At 51.6% G+C, this 23,595-nt stretch overlaps 1 protein-coding gene across 4 annotated transcripts in view; it reads right to left on the reverse strand.

The window, feature by feature from the left end:
• SUSD4 (sushi domain containing 4) overlaps window positions 1–23,595 on the reverse strand; it is a 130,096-nt gene that overhangs the window by 27,368 nt on the left and 79,133 nt on the right. For all 4 annotated transcript variants that reach the window (XM_051821376.3, XM_089312264.1, XM_089312263.1 and 1 more), the window contains exons 4-5: window positions 19,016–19,189; window positions 16,451–16,639 (exon numbers count right to left, since the gene is read on the reverse strand). In XM_051821376.3, the coding sequence (XP_051677336.3) occupies window positions 16,451–16,639; window positions 19,016–19,189 (363 nt within the window). The remainder of the gene's footprint in view (window positions 1–16,450; window positions 16,640–19,015; window positions 19,190–23,595) is intronic.

Below are 23,595 nucleotides of genomic sequence, written 5' to 3' on the forward strand. Positions count from 1 at the left end.
TGGGGGGGATGCAACCGTCAGGCTTTGTTCCTAGCTGGCAGTGAGGTGGGCGTGTGTGAGTGAGTGTGCCACTGCACCTGCTCACGGGTACCAGTATACACGGATAACAACCAGCCACATCTGCTAGCAAAAGTGTCACTAAGGTTTACATGTGGAATTAACTTCAACAGTATTTCGTAGTGTTCTGCCACGCTTTTCTGACACAATGAACCTGAGAAACTGCCTTAGAAGACACGGAGGGTGAAAACAGAGGGGGAAAGGAAATGTCATCTGGGAGAACAGGAGTGAGAGTGAGCAGGAGAGTGGGAGAGCAGACGCGACAATCAGTGGAGTCACCAGACCCTGGAGGCCGCTTCACACAGGGTAAGGAGCACTTGCTCAAAGCCTGGCTCGTGATGTTAGGCATTTGGCTTTCCTTTTACGTTATGTCCATTTTTTCCCCTAGGCTTAAGCTTCCATCTGCTGTCAAACAGGAATAATAATACCCACATTAGAGGGCTTTTTTTTTTTTTTAAGAATTAGAAATAATATCTGTACATCAGTGAGCACCAAGTGTCTGGTGCTCAATAAACAGAGACAGCTGCTATTATTAGTGACACTGTGGGCCTTGGACCTGGAGACAAATGCAAGCAGTAATCACAGTAACAAGATTTAACAAGTGCCTGCTGTGGGGGCAGCGGGCACACAAGTTCCCTTAACCCCAGCAGTGACTATGCAGAGCAGGTGTTGTCATCGGCTCATCTGTACAGGTGTGCGAGCCCAGGCTCGGAAAGAGGAAGTTACCTGTCCAAGGTCATCTAGCAAACAAACGGCAGAGCTGGAAGAGGCCTGCAGGTGAGGCTGAGGCCAGCAGCTGTGCTCTCTCACTGGGTCTTGCCTGGAGTTATAAGTGCGCACAGAGCCAAGGCAGAGCAGGAGCCCCGAGGGCCAGGCGTGAGAGCAACGGTTTCTTCGTCTGCCAAGAGGTACATGGTACACAGTGGGGTTAGAGCTTGGAAAGCCTCTAAAGAGGGAGAAACGGTGAGCAGAGGCCCCCAGTCTGGCTCAGAGGGCACAAGCAAGGTGCTGTGCCCCGGGCCAGAGGAGAGACTGGCTCAGCAGGAGCCTGAAGGTAAGAGATACAGGGAAAACCCGAGGAGTCTGCTTCTGCCCGAGCCGAGGCAGAGGGCACGTGCTGTAGACCCAATGGTGTCCAGTTCTTCGGCTGAGGTCCCAACCCCTGGTGCCATGAACGGGACTTTATTTGGAAATAGGGCACACTCTAGCGTCCTCAAGTTAGGATGAGGTCATACTAGAGTAGGGCAACCTGGCTCACGTCCCCTGAAGATGAGGAGACACACAGAGGGGAGAGGGCCCAGGGACAACGGAGGGAGAGACTGGAACTGCACAGCTACAAACTGAGGAACGTCAAGGACTGTGGCCACTCCTAAAAGCAAGGAGGAGGCAAGCGAGGCTTCTGCCTGGAGTCAGGGAGGGAGCAGGGCCCTGCTGACCTGGCCTTCCGGCCTCCAGAGCTGCAAGAGAGCACCCGGGGAGCCACTCCCTGCGTGGGACTTCATTACAGCAGCTGAGGTCCATCCTTGGCCCGGGAGGGAGGCCCAGCCCTCGGGCCAGGACCACAGGGAAGTGGCCAGCTGGAGCAGGACTGTGTCCGGGCTCATGTCAGAATGTCTGTCTGAGTGTCCGGACACCACAATGTCCTTGAGGCGCCGTGTGCATCAAAGCGGCTAACTACTGAGAGCCGCAGCAGGCACCAGAAGACTGAACCCCAGGCCTGAACCCCACGTGCTCCTTGGGGAGATGTCAGCATTCTCCTCCAGGGGCAGGGCCAAGGAAAGCCAGGCTGGTGACCCTGAGGCTCCTGCGAGTGTAGAGTGCCCCACAGTTAGCCAAATGGGTCACAGTGTCTTTAAAAATGACTGCAGTGTGGAAAACTTCCTTTCATGTGCTATTCTGGCCACGGATGTCCATAGAATTCTGAGCTCCCCCGCTTCCAACCAATTTACTTCTCTTCTAGATCCAAAAAATTTCCATCAGAATAAGACATTTATAACACAAAACCCACAAACCAATGCAGGCGCAGTTGCTCACCTGTGATAACTTGAGCCAAGGACTAATTTTAAAATCTGAGTTTCAATATAATTGCCTTCTTTTTAAAATTCTAGCTATTCGTCCCCCTTCTTAATATCTGGACCTATTAAATCCCTTCCCACAAGTGGTATTCTCCTCCACCCGAAAGCAAACTGTCCAGAATGTGAGCAAAGCACCCGGAGTTTCTTCACGAAACAAAGTTATGAGGAGAGAGCGAGCTACAGGCTGCAGCCCCCTTTTCCCTATGCCCTTGACTTCTGAGAAATCTGGGTATACTAACGTCAGGCATCAAGCGTTTGCAAAACCAAACCCAAAAAGCATCCTCTGGTATAAAAAAATGAACACACGCATTGTGGTTCTATGAAAACACAAATGGCACAGGACACAAAGACCAACATGGAAAGGTGTGCAGTCTGGCAGTGGTTAGGAAGGGACATGGGGCTGGGGGCCGGTCAGGCACAGAAGGAACAAGGAAAGACAGGGAGCGATGGCGCCAACCGCCCTGCCCAACGCTGCCGAGTGACTCCCAGCCCAATGGAGCCCCTGCGGTGACGGAAGGGATTTATGGCCTTTGTGTGCACCTGATCGTGAGAGGTTTTATTACTGTGCAATACAAGCCATCCAACTTCCCAGAAAGGAGAGAGGGAAATAAATCCTGCCTGGAGCAGGGATGGAGCCGATCGTCTAGAGTGTGAGGACAAACACTGAGAATTTCCCATCTGGACTGGACATCTATTTTCTGAATGTAATGAAGTCGCCCTCCCGGCACCAGTCTGTGGCAATGGGGGGCGGGGTGGTCACAGCTCTGCCGCGGCCGAGCTCCGCGCTTCCTCCAGCAAGCTGATGCTGTCACATCACAGAGTGCAGTCCCCAGCTTGCTTGTCTGTGGGCTTTTCAGACAGAGGGGGGACTAGAGGGTGGAGTGAGAACACATTCTGATGATGACCATGAACCCCATGAAGTGCATGCTTCTCTCCCACTGCCCCTACCAGGACCCCCTGCCCCGCCCAGGGCTGGTGACGGCTTCAGGACAGGTGGCTGGTGCAGGTGAGAGCTGGGTGGGGCTGGGCTCCAGCCTGCTGGGATTCCCCACTCCAGATGTGTGTGGTGTGAGGAGGGGGTTTATCCAAGTCCTTGGTGGGTGTCTTCTTATTTCTCCATGTTGGGGAGAAATTGCTCACACTAGGGAGGGTCCCCACTTTTTCCCCATTCGGTGGAGAAAGGGTCACCTCTCTTCTTCCTCCAACCTCACTCTAACTTTCTGCACTTAAATGAGGCTCAAAACAATGTAATTTTAGGAGTCTGGGAGAGACGGGGCTGACAGCCAAACGTTTCCACTGAGACTAAAAGGATGGCCAGGTGCAGGGGCAGGACTCGGCCGAGGGGCTAGGGCCGGTGACCACTGGGGAGGGGGTGGGGAGAGCCCAGAACTACCTGCCACGCCAGAAGCCATCAAGTTCGAGAGACAGTCTGGGACATAACAGCGGGGAAGCCTGAGTTTCAGTCTCCTTGAAAACCAGGAACAAGGTCTCTTGGTTTTTCTTTGGACAAAAAGATCAGTGCTTCTGAATTCGATATAGAGGGGGAAAAAAAGAGTAACGAAGTCTCCTGATGCCACGGCACAACCTGCTCTCGAGAACAAGAGAGACGAGTAAGAGGAGGAAGAAGAATTACTTCTTGCAAAAAAAGCAGGGATTCGTGCAGCCCAGCGATCCCGGAGACGGCCGAGAAGGCTGGGGCCGCTCTGCTGTAAGGGACCAAGGGGACAGGAAACAGCACCAGGATGATTTACTGTTGCTCGTGAGCCATCAATTAGCAGGATTGCTTGCTAGTTTGCATTTCCCTCTCATAAAACACCCTGCCAGGGTCACAGCAAGGTGGTTGTAACACTAACAGCACCACAGACAGGAATTTTCATAGTCGGGGAATAAAATGGCAAAAAGACACATGGCATATGTAGGAACACAGGCCCAGGTCTCATGGTGCACGTTCAGCTCATGGGCTGTGACCTCTGTTTGCTGTGCTGGCTCATGGCAGTAACACACCAGAGCTGGAAGCCCAAGGTTTCCCCTGTGGCAGGCCCGGAGAACCCACATTTGTCCTCAGAGAGAACTGAAGATTCTTTTGATTTCAAGAATAAGATCTAGGGGCCAGTGCTGTGCTGGCATCCCATATGGGTGCTGGTTCAAGTCCCAGCTGCTCCACATCCGATCCAGCTCTCTGCTATGGCCTGGAAAAGCAGAAGAAAATGGCCCAAGTCTTTGGGCCCCTGCACCCGTGTGGAAGACCCAGAAGAAGCTCCTGGCTTCAGATCAGTGCAGCTCTGGCCGTTGCAGCCATATAGGGAATGAACCAGCGGATGGAAGACCTCTCTCTTTCTCTTTCTGCCCTGCTTCTCTGTAACTCTGCCTTTAAAATGAATATATAAATATTAAAAAAAAAAGAATAAGATCTAGAAATCCCACAGGTGTGGACTGAGGAAATTCTGGTCTCAAGGTTCTAAGGAGGCAGAGCTAGGTTACAAAGCTTTATGCTTTATGCCAGAAAGCCCCTCCTTCCAGTAACTCCCAAGGCTGGCACAGTGGCACAGCGGGTAAAGCCTTAGCCTGTGACACCAGGATCTCCTATGTTCACGAGCTTGAGTCTCGGATACCCCACTTCTGATCCAGCTCCCTGCTAATACACCTGGGAGAGCAGTGGAGGATGTGCTCTTAAACCCCTGTGGGACACACAGATAGAGGTTCAGGCTCCTGGCTTCAGCCTGGTCCAGGCCTGGCTACTGTGGTCATTTGGGGAGTGAATCAGCAGATAGAAGAGCCCCCCCACCCCCCCACCCCGTCTCTCCCTCTCTCTGTGTAACTCTGCCTTTCAAATCAATCAATCAATCTTTATAAAAAGTCCTGAGTAGGAACACAACATGCAATATGCGAAGCAGCCTGACCTGGGGCAAAGCCACCTGGGGCCTCTCTGCTTCCCAAGGACCTCCTTGGGCCTCAGGGCCTTGAGGCTGGTGGTCTGCAGCACCCCAGAGCATCCCCGCATTTGAAGGAACCTCTGGCATTAGCTGGAGGCAGAGAGCGAAAGCGTTGCCTGGGGCAGGCACATCAGTCAGGAGCCCTCCTGCCACCTTCCCATGATCAGAGCCACAGAGCCCCACTGCCGGGTCAAGCAAAGAAGGGGGAAAAGCCACCAGCCACCTGCTCTTTGCTTCACTTCCTGCAGATTCGAGTTCCTACTGGCTTCAGCTGCCAGCAGGACCATGGGTGAGTCTGCAAGGAGCAGGAAGGGCAACAGGGCTAATGGAGACCACGCTCCAGCCCAGCCAGTTGGTCCATTCCAGCAGCGGGAGGCTGGAGGGGTGGCATTCGGTGGCCAGCTGGTCACTGTGATGCTGATGACAGCTGAGGTCAGCAAGAGTTGGATGCCCACTAACAGTGGCCTCAGGGCCGGACCTGGGAAGGAGTGGGGGAGGGGAGAAGGACGGGAAGGAAAACTCCCACACTGTCCACTGCACGGTGTGGCCTGGGGAAAACAATAGTGTCCCTCCCTCCTCCAAAACATTGCACATGACTTAGAAGAAGAAGACAACCACCCCAGATTACAGGGATGTGAATGGAGACAGAAGCCGCCCAGGGGTGGCTGAGGGGCCAGGCTCTCCCTGGAAGGCAGTGCAGGGCCTGTTTTGAACCTGTAGCTCACTCCCCAAGGCCAAGGGCTGCCACCAGGCCTGTTTCCTCTGCGTGAAGAGAATCAAGTGCCCAGGAGTTGTCCTGGGACTGAGTAAAGGTTACAAGTACTCCGTACCGAGATGGCCACCACCAACATCTATTTGCCATGAAGGAGAGAGGCCCCAGCTCCGCACCCCCGCTGTTGTCACTGGCCCCCCAGAGCCAGACAGGACAGCACAGCCTGACTAGAGACAGTGTGTCCTGGTTAAGAGCAGATTCAAAGTGTAGCCCAGACCACCCCTTCCAACACCATCCGCCTGCGGCTGAGGAAATGGACAGAGCCGGGATAGAACCCAGGCCCTCGTGTCTAGCAGGTGCTCTGGGCCAGAGAAGCAGGGTCTGTCACGGGTGCGGGTGCAGGAGGCGTAGGGGCTGGGCTGCTGATGGGCCAGTGACCTTGGCTCTCTGAGCCTCAGCCTCCTGCTCTGCAGCTGGCACCGCACTTGCTACTCGTGACTGTCGCTGGGATGAGAGATCACGTCGCAGAGCCAGCTCCCAGTGCCCGGCATGGAGTGGGCATCCAAAGACACGTGTCTGAATCACAGGGAGCCTTATTATGGACAGGTGCCACGTGGCAGCGCTAGAAGAGCAGGGAGAAACGCGGCCCTTTCTGTCCTGCAGCTGCCCACAGCAGGTTCGGAGGACTGTTCCTCCCTGTTCAGGAATGGGTATGGGGGAGGGAGACAGAGTGGCAGGTGCCTTCCCCACACAAGGCACCTGGGTGGTGCCAGGGCCTCAGGCTGGACGTGGGAACTGCAATGAGCTCATCTCTGCTGCTGCCAATTCATTGCTGTCAGGGGGTGCTGGGGTGCAATGTGGAGTGAGCTCTGTTTTCCAGAAATCAATACAAGTTGCATCTCCCTGAATCAAAATCCCAAAGCCCAAAATGCCCCAAAATCCGAAACGTTTTGAGCACCGAGGTGACATCACATGTGGAAAATCCTACACCATGAGACTTTATGTCATACACAAAATTGTTGAAAATATTATATAAAATTACCTTCAAGCTATGTGTACAAAGTATATAGCAAACACAAAGGATTTTTTTTATGTCAATTTGAGTCCCATCCCCAATATAGTTCATTATGTATTATGCAAATATTCCAAAATCTGAATTTCAAAACACTTCTGGTCACATGCATCCTGGAAAAGAAATACTCAATCTGTATCTCAGGACCACGGTTGTGAGACCCCTGATGTGACTGTCCTCCTGTCATTTCCCTTGTCCCACGTAAAATGCAACACAGAAGAACTGCCAGTGAATTAGGGGGGGATCCCATCCAATGCTTGCATATTGTGGGTCTGGGGCATGAGGGTGAGAGAGCCCCGTCCTCCTCCCTGGGAGGCAGAGAGGAGCCAGGAGGAGGGCACAGCTGCCCCGGGAGCCTCCCCAACTCTGCAGTGGATAAGTGGCCTGGTGACACTGGACCTCATCGTGGACAGTACCTTACAGCAGCTTCCTGGGCAAGGGCCCAGACTCCTTTCTGTACTATGAATTTTCCATTTGTCAAATGGGGGCAAGCTGCCCAAGGCGGGCTATCATGGGCACCTCCTGTGTCGTCCCCTGCAGTCTGCCTCCCGGGGGGCCTCCTAAGGCAGGCAGGGTCTCTCCTGTGATGAGGCCCAAAGTCTCAGCTGCGCTGTTCCTGTTCCCTACATCAGACTCCCTTTGAAGTGCGGAGGCAATGCCAAGTGAAGGCAAGATTCCTAGAGGGAGAAATCCCGGCAGGTGCCTCTTACAGCAGGTGCCTCTTGTACCTGCACGTGTCTGGACTGCGGAACACAGGGCACTGCAGATGCAGCTCTGGAGCTGGGAGCCCTCACGTCCGAGCTGGCTTGCAGTTCTGATCTCAGATGGGAGCCTTTCAAGTTATTTCACGTTTGGCCAAACAGGGCTCCTCACTTTCTCACTTTTGCTCCTTTCCTTGTAAAAGGACCTGTGAGCGCAGGAGGCTCCTAGGAGATCACTCCGCTGCACTCGCTCTGATGGAATCTGACACGGTGAGCGTAGCCCTCCACCTGCGCTCCAGAGAGCTCCGAGAGGAAGGGCAAGGGGCCGGGGGACCGAGGTTAGGGCTTCGTTGCATTTACAAACAAAAAGTTTCAGATGTTCAGCTCCTAGTGGGGTCCACTTTGCCTGTTCCTTCTGTGAAAATGCCATCGCTGGGAAGCCACTGCCTACGTCACTGCAGCTTACACACATGCAGCTCCTGGAGAGACTGATTCCAGCATTTGGGAATAAAACACAACCAACCACAGCAACCTCCCCTGCGGCCAACCCCACACAGCAAAAAGTGACCGCCTCACCTGACCAGCCCAGTCTGCTCAAACCCTGAGACTTCTCATTAAAACCCCTTCTAGGGGGCCTCGGGTAGGGGACAATCCCCTCTGCCCCACAGGAGCAGAGACCTCGCATGACCCACCTGAGCACCGTGTGCCCAGGATCTTGCGAAATACTCAGCACAGAGGCAGGAGTGCTGGTGGGAGGAGTTCACGAGTCTCGCAGGTTTTGGTTTAAAATAACGTCGAACACTGACTTGGGTTTCTTTCATTACAAACTCTAATCTCATGGAATGTTTGGCTGGTGCTTTCTAGATTCAATCTCTTATTTATTTATTTATTTATTTTTGACAGGCAGAGTTAGACAGTGAGAGAGAGAGACAGAGAGAGAGGTATAGACAATGAGAGAGAGACAGAGAGAAAGGTCTTCCTTCCATTAGTTCACCCCCCAAATGGCCGCTACGGCCAGCGCTGCGCCGATCCGAAGCCAGGAACCAGGTGCTTCCTCCTGGTCTCCCATGCAGGTGCAGGGACCCAAGGACCTGGGCCATCCTCCGCTGCCCTCCCGGGCCACAGCAGAGAGCTGGACTGGAAGAGAAGCAACTGTGACTAGTACCCAGGGCCCCAACCGGGACTAGAACCCAGGGTACTGGAGCCGCAGGCGGAGGATTAGCCAAGTGAGCCACGGCGCCGGCCCAATCTCTTATTTTCTAGGGAGCTCTGGAAAGGAGGCCTTCTGATTGGACGACCTCGGTAATCTAGTTTATCAGTGAGAACGAAAACAGGAATCTTTAAGGGGATGAAGCTATAACCAAGGACTCCAAATAGCAAGGTTGTGTTTCTTCCCACCTCAGTATCTGGCTCCGAGATGCAGAGTTATGTGACCCCAGCTGTTGTGAGCCAGTCACGTGAGAGAGCTGCCTCCAGGAACCCCTATGTGCAGGCCCTCTCAACACCTGAATGTGAAGAGGATGTTGCGGATGCTAAAGGCTTTGGGATGGTTTCTGCTTTGTAGGGAAAGAGCTGCTCAGAGCCAGCTTCTGTGCAACCACTGCACACGGTCTGGGGGATTCTGGGCAGGTGGCCCCTCCCCCTCTCTCGGGGGTGGGGGTGGGGAATGCAGATGTGTGCATCCCTGAGGCCATCAGCCGCATGACTACTTCACTTATTTTTACGCCACATTCCCACCCTTCAAACCCCGGGGCTGGGTCCTCTCACTCACACCAGGGCTCACCCCCAGGCTGATGAACTCTGAGTGGAGAGTACAGTCCTCCCGTAAGCATGAGATGTTCACTCTCTTCCCAAAGCTCAAGTGCAGACAGACAACACGCTGTTTGGTCCAGAGAAAATAAACAAAACTGCTGCATGTCCCACGGTAGAAATTTTCACTTTTTATAAAGATCTAGTTATTTATTTGAAAGTCAGAGTTACAGAGAGAGGCAGAGAGACAGAGAGAGAGAGATTTCATTTGTGGGCTCACTCTCCAGATAGCCACAACAAGCAGGGCTGGGCCAGGCTGAAGCCAGGAGCCAGGAGCTTCATCCAGGTCCCCCACATGGGTGGCAGGGACCTAAACATTTGGGCCATCCTCTGCTGCCTTCTCAGGCCATCAGCAGGGAGCTGGATTGGAAGTGGTGCAGCCAGAACATGGACCAGTGCCCATATGGGATGCTGGCATTGCAAGTGGCAGTGCTACCCACTATGCCACAATACTAGCTCCAAAATTTTCATTTCACAATTGTATTATCACCTACTAGAACCATCCCCCCCACCCTTTTCAAAAGCAAAGACACCCACACGTTCCTTGGTACAAGCAGCAGCGTGTGTACCAGGCCGCCATCTGCAACGATGCTCTTCTCTCTGGAACTTGTCGGCGTGTTCTCCCCACTAGACTGTGAACTTTTCAGAGCAAGGAATTACATCCTGTTCTTTCTCTGCAAGCCATCAGTGTCCAACTCCGTAATGCTCTGGGCCTGGCAGGCATTCAGTAAACACTGCTGGTGACATAACTGCATTCTTAGAACTTATAAATGAGAAATCGCTCACATTCATTGTCAAAGTGTTTTTGGTTTGTTTTGTTAAGATTTCTAGGATTCAATGTGTGGTTGCGCATGCAGGACAGAGACAGAGCGGAGAGCCTCAGAGAGAGCAGGCATGAGAACAGAAACACCCAGGCGAGGAGGAGCACTCGAACTCCAGCAGACAGGCAGACACACAGTGACCCACAGAGCGCCTTCCAGGTTCAGATATGCAGAACTTCAAAATGCTCGTGGAGGAGTGGGCACTGTGGTGCATCTGGTTAAGCTGCTGCCTGCAACTCAGGCATACCACAGATATGGAGAGCCAGGACAAATCCTGACTGCTCAGCTTCTGATCTACCTTATCCACCTGGGAAGGCAGTGAAAATAGCCCTATTACTTGGACCCCTGACATCCTTGTGGGAGACCAGAATAGAATTCCTGGCTTCTGGCTTCAGCCTGGCCCAGCCTCAGATGTTGCAGGCATTTAGGGAGTAAATCAGCAAGTGGAATCCCTGTCTCTCCCTTTCTTTCTGTCACCCTTCCTTTCAAATAAATAAATAAATGGAAATGCTTGTGTAAAATGAAATTAAAAGACAAATTTATTTTGGTGCAAAAAAAAAAAAGGTTTGAAATCCATGCATACTAGAGGTCTTCAAAAAGTTTGTGGGAATGCATGCTATGGTTTGAAACAATCTGGCTCCCCAACACATGCACACATTTAAATCCTAAGTCACAAGAACTAAAGAGGGCGGTGGTGTGGGGGGTGACCGTCGATTCTGTGGGCAGTGACTGGACTGGATTACGCTGCTGGGCTGGAGGGGGTGGAATCCCGGTGGCTCTACAAGGGCAGACTGCACAGGCACAGGCTGGGTGAGCTCCCTGTCTCTCTGCCTCCTGACTCACCACGCGGCCCTCCCTCCATACCAGTTTCGCCAGCCACGGCCCTCATCAAATGCCAGACCAATGCGGCCACCTGATCTCAGGCTGAGAAACTCCAAGATCATGAGCTGGAATAAACCTCCTTTCGAGTAGCTTCTCTTGGGTACTTTAGTTATAATGGCAAAAAACTGCCTAATACAATGCATGCTATGAAAAAACTATGGATTCAACATTTTTGCAACAAAAGAAACTTATCTTTAATTCCAGTTTTTTCATGGGCTTTTTGAAATACCCTTGCATCTCCATCTGCTTTAAAACACTGTCATCAACATACTGTTTCTGGCTCTGCTATTCAGGGGCTTTGTCCACACGGGGCTATGAGGGCACACACGTGCTTCAGGCCTTTCCCCAGTAAGACAAGTGCAATGCACAGCTGATCTGCACCTTCACACAGGGACTTGGAACCCTGGTCGCCTCCAGCGAAGGTGACAAAGGCTTTCCTTCCAAACTACTCAGCTCCTCATGAGCCTGGCATCACGAACGGGACTGTTTGCCCGTGATTCTGACAGCTGTCACTCAACCCTCAGCTCTCACAAAGCATGCTCCATGTGGCACAGAGGGCTCTCATGCAGCAAGAGCGGGACGGTCGCCATCCTCCAAGGTGTCAGGAGCCTCATCTGGACGAGACCAGCCTCTCCGCTTCACCCGCTGGCTGCAGGGAGTCTCCACAGGTACGCGAGGACCAAGGGGCGGGACCACGTGCAGCCGTCAGAGCTCACGGCCACCTAGGGGGCACAGGGCCTCCCTCTGCACTCACAGTCCCCTCACTTGACATTTCTTGGGGAGGACAACTAAATTGGAATGACAAATTCTTTCCTAGGCAATTTGACTATTTTTTGACTCATGGCTATAAAAATATCAAATTGTCTTCCCTGTTGGGCTGCAGAATGATTAGAATGAGTTAATGAGACAAGGTACCTTGGTGACTAGCATCGAGAGCTCTGGAGCGACAAGACCCCTGCTCGGGTCCCCGCCTCACCCCCTCCCAGCCATGTGACTCCGGCAAGTCACTGAAACTTCCTGTGTAAGCTTAGGCTTCCTCACCAGCAAAACGGGGTTAATACAGTGTCTGCCTCAGAGGGGCATTACAAGGATTAAATGAGTTGCACTTTGGTCAAGAGCCTAACACAAACACGGTCAGCTCTGCAAATCTGTGGTGACTCTTATTACTGCTCCGTATTCCCTCCCATTACCCAAGAGTCACTCTTAAATGAACGCAGCTAAGAATATGCAAGAAAGCAAAACAGCACCTGAACAACCAAAACAGTTACCACAGACTTGCATAAGAGCCGGGACCTCTCATTCCCAGGCAATCACACCAGGTCTCATTTACTGTGGCTTTATACACAACACTGAGGGCATCAGTGGCAATGGGGATTTGAAGGGCCACTTAGTACGTGCTGAACACTTCACTAATTATCACTGGATTTGTAATCCTGCTGAATCCTCATGGTCTCACAAGATTAAATACAGGGTCCGGTGCCATGGTGCAGTAGGTTAATTCTCCACTTGTAGTGCCAGCATCCCATATGGGTGCCGGTTCTAGTCCTGGCTGCTTCTCTTCCAATCCAGCTCTCTGCTGTGGCCTGGGAAAGCAGTGGAAGATGGCCCAAATGCTTGGGCCCCTGCACCCCCGTGGGAGACCGGGAAGAAGCACCTGGCTCCTGGCTTTGGATCAGCGCAGCTCCAGCCATTGTGGCCATTTTGAGGGGTGAACCAATGGAAGGAAGACCTTTTCCTCTGTCTCTCCCTCTCACTGTCTATAACTCTACCTCTCAAATAAATAAATAAAATCTTTAAAAAAAAGATTTAAATATGGTCATTACTCCCATTTTACAGATGAGAAAATGGAGGCTAAGTGACTTGCTCTGGCTGACAGTGATCAAGTAGGAGACCCAAGATATGAACGCAAGTCAGTCACTCCAATGCCAGCCAACACCGTAAATCATACCACTGCACTGCCTCCATGAGCCGCTGGTGGTTCCATCTCTCGGCTCATAGTTGGCTTGAAAAAGACTTGAGGTGAGGGGAGAGTTGGACTGATAAATCGCCCGAGAATGACAGGTACAGGGAAAGCTGATGGATTCATACTGAGAGAGGGAAGGGATTAAAAAAGAACTCATTGAAAAAAACTGCTGCAGCCTACAGTCCACACCCTCTCATTGTAGGGGTCAGAGCACCATAGTGTATTTAGAAGACCTGGATAGCATCATGTACAACTATGTCATCTAGAAAAAATCAAATTTTTTTCTAGAAAATGGTGGTGAGGGGGTGTAGATATTATGCATTTGACTTAGCAGTTAAAGATGGAAGTGCTCGGGGTTGACACCTGGCTCTGGTTCCTGACTCCAGGCTCCTGCTGATGCAGGCCACCGAGGCAGCAGTGACAGCTCAGGTGATGGGACCTCTGGCTCCCACCTTCAGCCCCTAGCCCAGCCCAAGGCTGCTGCCGGCACGTGGGAGTGATCCAGCAGACGGGAGAGCGGTAGGTAGCTAGCTAGTTCTTCTATCTGATCTTTCTCTCTTTCTGCCTATCAAACAAAAAATCATTTTAATGGACAGATCCCATTGAGACAGTTAATCTATGTGGAACACCTTACAACAATATTGCAAAAATAAGGCACTGCCTTAAAAAGAGATATGCAATTAAAGCTAAGAATTAAATGCCAACACTGGATAACTTATTTTTTTTTAACTTTTTTCTCTTTTTAAAATAATTGTGTTTATTTTTGTATTTGAAAGGAAGACAGACAGACAGAGCTCTCCCATCTGCCAGTTCATTCCCCACATGTCCACAACAGCTGGAAGCAGGCCAGGCTGAAGCTAGATTCTCAGCACTTTGTCTCATTCTCTTAGCAGGGATCCAAGCATTTGAGACATCACCTGCTACCTTCCAGGGTGCACTTTAGCAGGGAGCTGGAATCAGGTGCAGAGATGGGACAAGAACCCAGGCACTCTGACTCAGCATACAGGAGTCCTGGGTGGCATTTTAGTGGCTGCACCAAACGCCTGCCCATGGAGAAATTTTTATGAATCCTTACCTCCCATTTTTGCTCATTGCTTGATTTAACCCTGTTTCCATCAAGTCTTGGACAAAGCAATGCTTCAGTCCACTCTGCCCCTCTCAGTGTAGATTTACAGCCTCTGTGCTGTTAGCCAGGGCTGCACGCAAAGGCTCACAAATTCCGTCCCATAATTCAAAGGGATGCATGCAGAAGATGAAGGTGTAAACACTGAGGGGACACGGCGTGGAGTGGCTTTCCTGGAGCAGCCTGGGCCTTCAGCCCTTTCCTCGGCCACTGCTTTGGCTGGCACCGGAAAGTGGACATGTGGTTAAATCAAGAGACCAACCGGAAGCCACTCCCTGTCTATAACCCCGGATGGTTCCCGCTCAATGTCTGTGTGAGCTCTGCCTCTCCACACCACATTCTTCAGGATCCACAGGAACAGTAGTTGCAATGTCAAGCTTATTAGGGTCTGGCTGCCCCAAACACATTGACACAAATCTGGAAAGATGTTAAAACAGCCACCTCCAATGGATAAAATCAGAACAATGCTATCTTTAAACTACTCTCTATTTCTGGGAATCGCAAGAAGAAACCTCCAGGAACCAGGAAAAAGGCCCACACAGGTGGCCCATGCTTGCCTCGGGCCACTGGGGTGCCACAAAGCACAAAAGCTGCGCCCACTGGAAATGGGGGATGAGCTGGTGCGCTGAGAATATAAGAACACAGGACCCTCAGTTGTATGAGTTTCAGAAAAAGTGTGTTTTTTGTTTTTTTGACAGGCAGAGTGGACAGTGAGAGAGACAGAGAGAAAGGTCTTCCTTTGCTGTTGGTTCACCCTCCAATGGCCGCCACGGCTGGCGCGCTGCAGCCAGCGCACCGCGCTGATCCGAAGGCAGGAGCCAGGTGCTTCTCCTGGTCTCCCATGGGGTGCAGGGCCCAAGCACTTGGGCCATCCTCCACTGCACTCCCTGGGCCACAGCAGAGAGCTGGCCTGGAAGAGGGGCAACGGGACAGAATCCTGAACCCTGACCGGGACTAGAACCCGGTGTGCTGGCGCCTCAAGGCGGAGGATTAGCCTAGTGAGCCGCGGCGCCGGCTAAAGTGTGTTTTTAATCACAGGAAATTTCTTCATGGTATTTAGGACAGACTCGTATTAAAGAATTACTTGTTGTTTATAGGAAATGCAAATTTAACTGAGAGCCCTGCAGTTCATCTGACTTATCTACTCTGGGCTCCAATCACCTAGGGGATTTGGGACAGGTGGAAGGTGAAGAGTAGAGGCTCCAATGACTTACCCGGGGGTATAGCAAAAAGAACAGCCCAGGCCTGGCAGGCTCACTCCCTTCCAGCCCACTCTCCACTCTTCTCCAAGGAGGCTGCGTGGCTCTAGGCAACCCTGCTCCAAGCCCATGTTTTCCTTAAATAATGTCTCCTCTGATTCCTAGGAGCAACAGTCGCCCTCCCCAACACACCTTCCCCTGACATCCTCCAGCAGAGGTGCAAGCTGCAGACACTGCAGACTTGTCAGAACTCGTTTGCTTCACAGTCTTGTTTGTGTTTTCGTTTTGCAAGCAAAGCTGCAAATAGGCTTTGGAGGGGCTCTTAGGTGGAGTTCTCCTTTCCTTTTTTTTTTTTTTTTTCCTCCTAAATTTCTGTGTCCATAGCTACCCCACCATCACCACCAGCCACTGCATTCAGATGCCAAGAAGCAAGTCAGTGTTTGTTCTCTCTGGGCATAACCTCAAGCTGTGAGTTAAAGCAAGGGGTGAATCAGTAAGTCCGAATAGCCTAGCAAAAGATAGTACTGACTGTAGCCCAAAGTACTGCCTTCTTGACGGTAATGGTTGCCCTGTGCCCCTTACTACCGATCAGTGGTCTTTAATGAACCACACACTACCATCAGATAGATTTAATAAAACAAGGGAAGAAAGAACTCTTGGTTACAGACTTTCAATGGTGTGTTTGCAGCAAGACAGCTAAGCTATAAAATGCATGGAAATATGCAAGAAACATGGACACAACAAGGAAAGAGAGGGTGAGGTTAATAATGCCGTAACACAATCTGTTCTCATTCGGTACAAACAAAACTAGTATTTGGAGATAGTCTAATGAACCTTGCGACATTTTGCAGCTTAATCTTTGATACCCACAACTTTTTATATCCACTTTGCTGGCCTTTAAGCCTAAGATGGGGAAAGCAAGTTTTACTTCTAGTTCTAAGCACGGCTTCATGGCAGACGACCCCTGCTCTGGAAGTGGCTGAGAAAAGCGTACTCAGGGCACAAAAGTGGCTGCTCACCACACGGCACAGCTCTTCACTGTCTGCTGAAACAGCCACTGTCACCATCCAAAATACAACTTCCAAAAGTGTAAGATGTGTTACCTTCCAGAGCAAGGCACTGGGGGGGGCTGGACGACCAGATGAGGTTGTGGGAGCACTCGAGATACTCGGACCCCTCGAGCTTAAATCCGGGGAAGCATCGATAGGCGATCACAGTCCCCACTGGGAAGGAAGTCTGGAACTCGGAGATGTTCACGTAGCCATTAGGAGAGGCCAGAGGTCTCAGGCAGCCTGGGGCAGGGGAAAGCAAAAGGACAGGCTTCAATCGGTCACCTGTGTGCATCCGACAGCCAAACAAACACAGCGACGGGGCTCTTTAGCACTGCCCCTAGCAAACCCGGCCTTGCTTCCGAGGACGGCAGCAGCTGGGTCTGACGCCACCTCCTTGATCTACTACCTACTCTGCTTACCACGCACGGACTGGCTTTCCTATTTGCAAATGACACCAAGAGGACCAGAGCAGTGGTGAGAAATGGGGAGCATGGGCATGGACCAGCAGAGCTCATGGTGAGACCAGGAGGTTCGGCACACCCAACCACACCACGTCCACCATGGACCGCACCTGCGAAGGCACAGAGCTTGGCCATTTCCTGAGACGTTTCCGTGGCCTTAGATGATTCTTTTTTCTTTTTTTATGAGCTGAAAACGGACCATGTTCATGGCCCACGTGAAGTGTGTTGTGGGGGAGGGGAGCAAGCAGAATCCATCATTGGGAGGAGAGACAAGCATGGGAGCCCCAAAGCGTGGCTCGCAGGAGTCGGCAGCACTGACTAGGGCCCCTTTTGCAAAGGAGGAGCTGCAGTGCCAAACTACAAGTGGATAAACCAGTCTCTCTGGTTTCAGAGAGCAAGAGGGGCTGGACATTGCTCTCCCAAACAAAGCTACAAACAAGCAAAAAACCCCTTGGAGTAACCCCTTCCCCCCAGCCCCAAAGGAGACGTGCGCAGTGTGCACCGGCGGAGAATGAAAGATAAGCTCACTTGTGGTTGGAGACAGCCTGTCCTAAATATAACAGTAGAAAACTGGTTTCAACTCAATACTTCGATGAGCTTTCCATTTGCACTTGTAGACACTAGAGAGAAGGCTGCCAGCCCCTGGATCTACAGGTGTAAATGAAAGTTATGGAGTGAAATGTCACTCATAGGGCCAATTACGTTCCACCAGGGGATCAAAGAGGTGTCAGGCTGGCTGTGCTGTGCAGGGCCAGGGACCCTCCTGGGGGACACCGGATGCTGAGCAGGAATAAAAATGAGGCTGGGGTTTGAAGATGCACAACTTTAAAGACTGACTGGACAGCCTTTCTTTGGCTGCTGCTGTTGTCAACGTTGTAGGTCTTGAAACACCACGGCTTGGCTGGCATTTGGATGAGGCTGGGGGCATGGGGTGCAAGAGTGCCCAGACACAGCCACGGAAAGCCCGTGTCTGAGTTTCTCAGGGTGAGGCTCCGAGACACGCACCTTGGGGGAAAGAAGACAGCTAAAGAAGCCCGTGGCACTGAAGCGGCACACAGGGAACTGGAGAGGGAGGGATGCCACAACGCGGCTGCGGCACGCCAAGGCAGAAGTGCTTTTCTGGGCCACTGCTCTCGTGGTGCTGGGAGACTGGACCGGATCAGCGGTCACCAAATGGGAATGAGCTATCCAACCCAAGAGCCAGCTGGTGCTTTCGTAGACAATCTCCAGAAATGTAAACAAACCGTGTGTCTCCTTTAAAAAGTAACCCAGGACGTGCTAAGGCGCCCGGGCAGTATCTAGAGCGCAAGGCAGGCAGAGGGTGGCCGGGCTGCCTCGGTCCTGCTCTGAAGCCTTTTGTTCCTTCGGCTGGCGTAGAAGGAAACGGTTTGTTTCCGATGACGAGGCCCACAGAGCAGTATTAGAGTCTGCCAGCTGTGATTCCCACGCACAGAGTTCACGTTCATCTCAACTTTAACTTGCCAGAGCTTCAGGAGCAAAGAAAATCGCTCTCCTTCTCCCTCAAGTTATGAATTATGCATTGGTGTCCTGGTACTTGGGTCCAAGTCACGTGTCAAAAAAATAAAACCAGAATTAATGTGAACTCCAGGGCTTATTTTCACAAACAGAGCCTTCTATGTTGGCCCAGGCAAATTTAAAACATGCAAGGGGATAAATATTCACCGTGTGGCTTGGATGAAATTTGATTATTTCCCTGCTCTTCATGCATTATAAAAAAGGGTAACATTATTAACAGAAAATCGCCTCTGTCCGATTGGCTTTAACTACATTCTCACCAGTACTGACATAAGCATAAGTGTCCCGTTATTTCATTAACTATAGGACTATAACAGCTCCTCCCTACACTCAGAGCCCGGTTCCAGTCTCCTAATTCTTCAAGTGTTTTTGATTTTTTTAAAAGGGCACATCCAAATATGCCGAAGAGTGAGGTCTTTCCCACTTACGCCTTCAAACTGGGTGTGTGCCCTGAGCAGGTGACAGGGGGTGACAGGGGGTGACAGGGAGTGAGGACGCCAAGAACAGGGCTTTGGTCATCACAGGGAAGGCAGAGCCAGGTCAACACAGGACACACGGCCCTGTTCCCCCCAGCCTGTCCCAAGAGGAGATCGGCGAGACCATGGCTTCCGCCCCGTACCTTGACAGATGGGGAGGTTATCCCAGGTGCCGTCATCGCGACATAATGAAACCATGTTGTACAGGTCGGGGTAGCGGATCTTGAATCCTTCGTGACAAGTGATGATTAACTTATCTCCGTGGCGGTATGTTTTGTTATGAATCTCAGCATCTTCGATTTGAGGGATACGGCAATCTGCGACATCGGGAAAGACAGACGAGAGTTTAGGGATTGAAAACACTTCACAGCTTCCTTTCAGGCCTGGTCGCAAGCTATGTGGCAATCTGATAGACGGTATCTTATCTGTCACTGGGCTCACGGCTCACCTACCAAGGACCAACAGCAGAGCCTGCTGCCCAGGAGTCGGGGGAGGGGCTCAGAGGGCGGGGATCCAAGCTCCAACGCAGGCTTTCCTGCCAGCCACACGTCACACTGCACGGTGGACCTTATGAGCAGCTTTGGAAACAAGTGAAGAAAGGTGAGAGGCGGGGAGTGACCTGGGCGCTCTGCATGGTCCAGTCCTTGGTGTGTTTGTACAGGGTACACAGCACACGGTGCAGCCACCCAGTCAGGCCACCTCCACCACGGGGGCCGGCCTGTGGTTGTGCTTTGCTATTAGCATTTCCCAGCTGCCTTCTCTGGTTTTTGAAAGACAGTCAAGAAGAACAGCACATACTGCTGCCAGTGTCAGAAAGGCTCAGAACAAACAGCCGCCTCCTGGGAATGGTGTCACAGCAGAGTGCCTGTGTCCAGGAGGACAAGAGCAAGGCTAGGGGTCAGCAGAGGGCCACTGGGGCAACAGGAGCCCACCCAGCAAACTCTCAAGCAGTTGAAGAAAATGAACAAAAAATAATGATCTGCTCCTAACTGTCTGGACAGGCTGCTTACTCCTTGCTGCCAAGTGGGACCCTGATTCCCTGGCCCCTCCCAGCCAATCCCACCTCCCTGAAGTCACACTGGCCACGGAGCATCTCTCTCCATTTCTGGTGGGCACATCTCTGGTGTCTGTGGTTGGATATGCGATACGCTTCTAAGCATGATCTACCGATGGCCTGCCGATAGGTTCCAAATGTGCTGTTTCTTGGTTTTTTAAAAACAAAATGCAAGAATAGTGTTTTGTCAGTGAGAAACTTTTCAAGGCTGTAAAATACAGTAGGTTTGTCACCCATGCTCCAAAGCCCCCTGGACCCACAGTCTGGCTAGCAGAGCACGAATACTGTAGTATTAGCAGCCTTCCAGTGGCTCAAGGAACCCTCAGCTCCGAGGCTGGGAACCCTGGAGTGGGTGGGAAGGAGGGAAGGAGCAGCAGCTGGTGGACGCGGGGCCCCACCGGCTGCCGACTGTAGCAGCCTTAAGAAGTGGACATTCCAGAAGCCACGGGGAGGAGGTGGAACTGGGTCTACTGGGAGTGGCAGAGATCAGCAAGAGCAGACTTCAGAAAACAGGATAAAATGCTGGGAAAGACAGGCACAAAAGGGCCTCCCTCCCAGAGGCGGGCCTGGCAGCTGGGGAGTGGAGGCGCGGTGGCCATTCCCTGCCTTGTGCGAGGCCTCCGCAGTCAAATCCTTGGGGGTCCAGGTCTGCCTGTGTCTCGGCCTTTGCCACCACCCTGAGCTCCTGCAGAGCGGAGTCATCTGAGACCCTGCTTTAGAATGCCAGGAACTCACCGCCCCTGGGAGGCTGGGTAACGGGCTCTCAGCACAGCCCCGCAGCTCAGTCTTCCCAGGGGGAAACCCATCACCAGGCCTGCCCTCTGCCGAGTCTCCCACGCAGCGTCCTGGCTGCAGACCTGCATCTGGCTTCAATGTGACCTCTTGGTTTTGTGTTTCTGTCTGTGGAAAGGGCTCTTACGACTCCTCATGTCCAACCAAGAGTTTCTCTGCTAGAGTCGCTGAATTCGCCCAAATCAACCCCAGGGTCGTCATTACTGGAGTCACAGGATCCCTGACAATTCTTCACTCGTCACCATTGCCTTCTATTCAATGGAAAATACGAATGACAATTTTTTTCAATGGCGCAATGCAGAAATTATTCACAACAAATAACACATTTCTCAAGGCATGTGTCTGTAAAGTCTTAGCTGTAAGTAGATCCTGGGCAGTAATTTATTTGTCTAAACAACTATTCTGGTGATTGACTTGAAACTTGCTCAGGTATTAGCGGGAATACTCAGAAGGTGGAGCGTGGCGAGGAAAGTGCACGGCCAGAATGCCTGTGTGGACGCTGTGGACAGCAGACATTGGCCGGCCAGCAGCAGCGCCCGAGCCTTGTTCTGGGGTGACTTCTCAGCATCACATCTGCAGCTCCTAAGTAGAGCTCCACGCTTCCGCAAGGAGGAGCTGGCGGCTCCTGTGGAGCACCTGACTCAGGGCTCAAGGAGAATTCACAGCTTCCCACGTCTCAGGAATTCTGTGTTCTGCTCAAAGACCAGGAGCCACACCGCACCTGGGGGTGAGGAGTTAGAGTTCAAGGTGGAGGAGGTCAAAGCTAACACAGACCAGCTCTAACCAGAACCTATGCCTTGAGAACAGACAACGCCACCTAGAGCGGCTCCAACTTTTCATCCCCAGCGTCTGGCACACAATTCTCCCGCTGAAGGAGGGTGAGACAGGAAGACGAGAGCATCTGGAATAAGAATGTGCCCAGTGGGTTGTCTGTGGCCACAACCAACCACTGCCCTTCTGTCCTTGGAAAGAAAGAATCCAGGGCCTTTCATTCCTGAAGACAGATGAGCAGTCTTCATCAATTCTAAAGTTTCAAATAGTGTTAGACAGTGAGAGAGAGAGAGACAGAGAGAAAGGTCTTCCTTCCGTTGGTTCACTCCCCAAATGGCTGCTACGGCCGGTGCGCTGCGACGATCCGAAGCCAGGAGCCAGGTGCTTCTCCTGGTCTCCCATGGGGTGCATGGCCCAAGCACTTGGGCCATCCTCCACTGCCTTCCTGGACCACAGCAGAGAGCTGGACTGGAAGAGGAGCAACCGGGACAGAACTGGCACCCCAACCGGGACTAGAACCTGGAGTGCCAGCGCCACAAGGCGGAGGATTAGCCTAGTGAGCCAAGGTGCCAGCCCAATAATACACTTTTCTATAGCATAGATTTTTCCAGTCAATAGAGAGAATTTTTTAAAGCTACTTCGAACATATTGTTACCAGGCAAAAAGTGTTTATTACTCTCCAATTCTGTCCTATAGAATCCAGTCAACATGGAGAACTATGTGTGTGAGGGATAAACGGGCACTCGAGGGATATCAAAGCTTCTGTTCACCAGCCCAGCCCTGTCACTGCTTCCGTACAACAGGGATTCAACATAATAAGTAAAAAAAAAAAAAAGGAAGAAAACATACTAGGGCACTATTACACATGGATACCTAAGTGCAAATTAATCCATCAGATTAGTCAGCAGAGAGCAGGGCCTTAAGGGATGGAGCAGGTACAAGCAAAGAAAATTCAAGAAATGTCTGCCATCCATTTGGTTCACTGTTTTCAAAGACATCAGTTATGGGATGGACATTTGGTACAATGATTAAGACAGCCCTTGGGACGCCCACACCCCTATCAGGGTGCCTGGGTTCGAATCCCAGCTCAGGTTCCTACTGCAGCTTCCTGCTAATGCATACCCTGGGAAGCAGCAGGTGACGGTCAAGCACTCAGCGCAGCACTAAGGCAGGGCCACCCACGTAGGCGACCTGGATTGAGTTCTGGGCTCCTGGTTGCAGGTTCAGAAGCAGCTGTTGCAGCTATCTGGGGAGTGAACTATCAGATGGGAGATCTCTGTCTCTGTTTCTCTGCCTTCCAAAAAAATAAAATTTTTAAAGAAAGAGTTATTTAATTTATTTGAAAGGCAGAGTTCAGAGACAGAGAAAGATTTTCCATCTGCTGGTTCATTCCTCAAATGGTCACAATGGCTGGGTTTGGGCCAGGCTGAAACCAGGATCCTGGAACTTCACCCAGGTCTCCCACGAGGGTAGCAAGGACCCAAGTACTTGAACCATCCTTCACTGCTTTCCTGGACACATTAGCAGGGAGCTGGATTGGCAATGGAGCAGCCCGGACTCAATCTGGCACTGATATGGGATGCTGGCATTGTAGGCAGTGGCTTAACCCTCTGTACCATAACACCAGCCCCAGTAAAACATTTTAAAATGTTAATTCATATGAAAGTGAATGTAGTTCCTTAAAAACACCAAGATGTGATATCAATATTCCCTAATATATGCTCGCAGAGACCTAAGTCCATGATACACACTCAGGGGTTCACGGACAGCCTTGCCATGAGGAATTCTACTTCACTTTCATTAACCCAGCATTTGCAAAACTGATTTGTTCATCCTGTTGGTCATTTATCCATTTAGTGGATTGCTGAGCAGTGATTCTAGGCCCATGATGTTCTAGGTGCTGGAGACAGAACATCAGGAATCTCACTGTGACGGCCCCTGCTTGGAGGGAGACCGCTCACAGTGAAATTAAGAGATAAATGAGCCGGCAAGCAGCAGGCAGGGCTCACTGCTGTGATAAACACATGACAAGGTGACATGGGAGGGGCCGACTTGGGGACTCGGTTAATTTGGGTAGACAGGAAAGGGACCTCTGGAGGAAATGAC

Source organism: Oryctolagus cuniculus, chromosome 13 (genome assembly GCF_051225735.1).
Source record: "Oryctolagus cuniculus isolate XC-2025 breed Fujian yellow rabbit chromosome 13, ASM5122573v1, whole genome shotgun sequence".
NCBI lineage: Eukaryota > Metazoa > Chordata > Mammalia > Lagomorpha > Leporidae > Oryctolagus > Oryctolagus cuniculus.